The 4123-nt window shown below is 36.3% G+C and overlaps 1 protein-coding gene across 1 annotated transcript in view; it reads right to left on the bottom strand.

Annotated features, from left to right (window-relative positions):
* The window catches only part of Vbp1 (VHL binding protein 1), a 41357-nt gene that overhangs the window by 32655 nt on the left and 4579 nt on the right, over positions 1-4123 (bottom strand). Inside the window, exon 2 of the mRNA XM_010625174.3 lies at positions 3793-3917. Coding sequence (XP_010623476.1) covers positions 3793-3917 — 125 coding nt within the window. The remainder of the gene's footprint in view (positions 1-3792; positions 3918-4123) is intronic.

Raw genomic sequence — 4123 nt, 5'->3', positions numbered from 1 at the left:
TCATCTCCAGAATTAAGGATTATTTTAATGTTACATCATTGCCTTTTCTCTTTTACTTTCCTTTTTACTTTTATTTTAGGATTCCCTATTTTTAATGTTCATACAGAGATTTCTTTAACCGAAATACCGAATAGTTTCTCTGGTGTGAAAAACTATAATAGTACACAGGATCCTAATGAGATAATTAATAATGTGAAATAGGAAGTAAAGGCCTAAAGGTGTAGGGAAAGTGGGAAGGGTGGGGAAAAGGTAATAAGGGAGAGGAAAAAAAATATGAGAAACTGAAAAAATGGAAATAAAGTGTTTGTAAATGGGGAGGGGAGGAGGGGGTGAAGGGAGGCCAGGGACAAGGGGAAAAAATGAGAATCAAGACCTATTATGTAAATGTACAGAATCCCAATGATGAATGTAACTGTATTGTATACCGAGATTGTACCAATAAACTCAATAAAAAGAAGAAAAATGAAAAAAAAAGTTAGTGATTTGCCTTTTACTTAAAAAACTTGAGAATTAGTAATTCCAGCTGTTGTAACTTACTGTTGAACTGATCATTACGATGTGACAATCTTTAATAATGGCTTTTTACTTAATATATATCTTACCTGACATTAAGGCTTATTTCAATAGCTTTCGCTTTGAAAATTGCACGGTGTATTTTCTATCCTTTTACTTTAATTTTCTTAAAACACTTGACCGGCGCTATTCTCTTCTAGAACACCAATAAATTTCACTTTGTTTAGTCCAAGCCCATTCTCAGTTCTCATCTTACCTTCGCCATTAGCAGTTATTTGACACAGATCATTTCCTCCTCTGTGAGATTTTTCTAGTTTGGCTTCCAGTACCCCTTTCCTGGTTTCCCTTTAACCTCATGGGCAGCTTCTTCTAAATGTTTTTTTTCTGGATGATTTCCAAATATTTCTGGATGATGTTCCAAAATGTGTCCAAAACTGATCTCCCAGGTTCTCCCCAAAACCGTTCTGCCCACTCCTGCCCATCTCAGATGACAACTACTCTCTTAACAACTTGGACCTCAGAGGCACCTCCATGCCTCCCTTTTATAACCCACCTCCAATACACCAGATCATGCTGGTGCCAAATTCAAACTAGATTCAGAATTTCAAACTAGACTCTTTCCTACCACTTCTTACTGCTATCACCATGGTCTAAGTCATCATCAACCTTAGCTTCATTAATAAAAAGGCTTTGCTTCTGCCCTTGATTCTCAACCAACAGTTACCCAAGTGATTTACATAGTCTGATCATGTTATTCACCTTCTTAAGACCCTTAGCCACTGCTACCTCCTGACATCCACATCCTTCATTCTTTATTTCCTATTTGCATAGTGCCTAAGCACCTTATAACCTACCATAAAAATTTTTACCTCACTAGAATGTCAGCTCTGTGAGGACACAAAATTTTATCTGCTTATTTTTAAGTGTCTAGGATAATGCTTGGACATGTTAGGTACACAATAAATAATTATTGAACTTTTACTGTGTAGATTCCACTAGATTATGACCTCCCCAGGGACAGATACACTGTTCAGTTCACTAATGTATCCCAAGTATATCTTGTTAGGAAAGGTGTAGGTATATGCTCTAATTTTCATTCCCACATTTAGGCATAAAGCCTATGTAAAGCTGGAGTGAGTGTCCTACTGTACCACAGCGCTAGAGTTAGCAATGTTAACTTTGTTTAATACACAAATTTCCCCCTCTCAAGTTCATTTTCTTCTCTATGTAACCTTCCTGCAGGCTATCACTAATGGCTTTCTTCTTCTTTTTAAAAATAAAAAAACTTTGGCCGGGTGTGGTGGCACACACCTGTAATCCCAGCAGTAGGGAGGCTGAGGCAGGAGGATTGCTGTGAGTTCGAGACCAGCCTGGGCTACATAGTGAGTTCCAGGTCAGTCTCAACTACATAGTGAGACCCTGTCTCAAAAAAAACAATAAATAACACAAAGAGTGTGTATATGTATATATATACATATATATATATATATATATATATACACACACACACACACACACACACATTATAGAAAAATAAAGATACAAACAAGCCAAAATAAGAAAAATACTGTATTTTTACCATACAGATCACTACTAATAATACATTTTCTTTTTTCTTTTGTTCGTTTTTTTTAGGCAGGTGCTCACTCTGTAATTCAGGCTGGCCTTGAAGTCACTATGTAGTCCGAGCTGGCCTCGAACCCAAGATCCTTTGTGCCCCACCACGCCTAGCTGCTAATACACCTTTAGTGTGAGTCACTCCTGATATTTGTGTGCATTTAGACTTTTCTAAAATCTAACCAGTACAAGAGCACACTATTCATAGTGTTTTCTATCCTGCTTTTGTTCATTAACACTCTGTCCATGTCAATGACTTTTCATCTCATCGAATATTCACTCCATATTCACGTTTATTCCATCTTCACCAAAATCAAATGATATTATCTAAAAACAAAATTATGTCCCTTATGCTCAGGCTATTCTTCCCATTCATCTGACTTCAAACTCAATATCCAATCTTTGAAATGTTAGTCATCTGCTGCTCTTGGAAGCTTCCTCCAGATCATGCTGTGCCCTATGCTAACTTAGTATTTAGTACCAAAGTATCTCTACTATTGTGTGGTATGCTTATTTTATTTACGTACCTGGCATACACCCTAGATTATGTCCTTGTACAGTACTGAAAGCAGACACTAAACTTTATTTCATATGGCATGTGATTGATATTCCATGAATGTTTAACTGACAGTAGAATACTGAGACATACATAATGCAAATATACACAAATATTACAGTGAATTCACTTTATAAGCTACATAAAAAATACAGTACAAATTGAGAGCAAGGATTCCTTTGAGCTATGCCTATTCATGAAATCTTGGGAAAATCAATTCCCTCTGGATCTTTCACTAGCAAAATTAGAAGGATCAATGCTATGATCCTAGACACTTTGGAATAAAGTCTTCAATATTCATTCCATTATGTTTGCAAAACTATCTTTAGACTAGCAATGTGAAACACCTGTAGCGCATACACTCTTGGTAGGAACATAACATGATATTGTCACCTGGGAGGACTTTGGCAGTTTCTCATAAAACCAAACATATACTTCAGCAATTCCACCTCTAGATATTATCTAGGAGAAATGAAAATTTATGTTCACATCAAGACAAAGCCAAAAGGAGGAAGCATTCCAAATGCCCACCAGTAGGCAAATAGATTAAAATATATTAAAACTGTAGTAAATCTATACACAATGAACACAACTCAGCACTTAAACTAATTTACTAGTATATACAACATCACAGAGAATTTTCAAAGTATTATACTAAGAATAAGAAAGCTGAAACAAAACAGTAACTACCAACGCTTCCATTTAAATGAAGCTCAAGAACAAACAAAACTAATTTAAGGTGGGAAAAAGTGGTTGTGGAGATGGGGAGTGTGATCAGAAAGAGTCATGAAAGAACTTCCTGGGGTGATGGAATAGTCTTATCTGGGCAAGAATCAATTCTGGAGAGAACTGGATGCATTTGTCAAATTCATCAAACTAAACATTTGATTTATGGATTATTTTATTGCATGTAAAGCCTGGGGTGCAAGCCTGTAATCTTTGCACTTAGAAGGTTGAAGCAGGAGGATCATGAGTTCAAGGCCAACCTGCGCGATATGATGAGTTCAAGACAACCTGAGCCACATAGTCCATAAACCGTGCTTCAAAAAACAACAAAAAAAGTTCACGCCTTACAAGATTTTTTTAAAAAGAGCTTTTATACTTACCTCCGTTTCTTCTGAGCAAGATTGAGTTCCATAAACTTATACTTCTGGTACTGTTCATCCAGCTTCTTTAGTACTGTATCTGCAGTCTCATTGCCAGGCTGTTTCATGAAAGAGTCTACATCTTCCTTTAAAAACAAAAATACATTACAAATTTTAGTAATTTTCTACTACTCTACTATTTTCTTTTTAAAACAAATGGCTTTGTTTCTTTTTCTCTAAAGGCTTGTTTGTAACTTCAAAATAGTTATAAAACTTAGAGAAAAGCCAGAGATTTAGCTCAGTGGTTCTGCCGCCTGCCTCACAAGCACAAGGACCGGAGTTCGATCCCCAG

The sequence above is a fragment of the Fukomys damarensis genome, unplaced genomic scaffold (genome assembly GCF_012274545.1).
Source record: "Fukomys damarensis isolate Sample0158 unplaced genomic scaffold, DMR_v1.0_HiC HiC_scaffold_39, whole genome shotgun sequence".
Taxonomy (NCBI): Eukaryota; Metazoa; Chordata; class Mammalia; order Rodentia; family Bathyergidae; genus Fukomys; species Fukomys damarensis.
The sequence above is the reverse complement of the archived record's forward strand: the minus strand, read 5'-3'. Positions and strand labels throughout refer to the sequence as shown.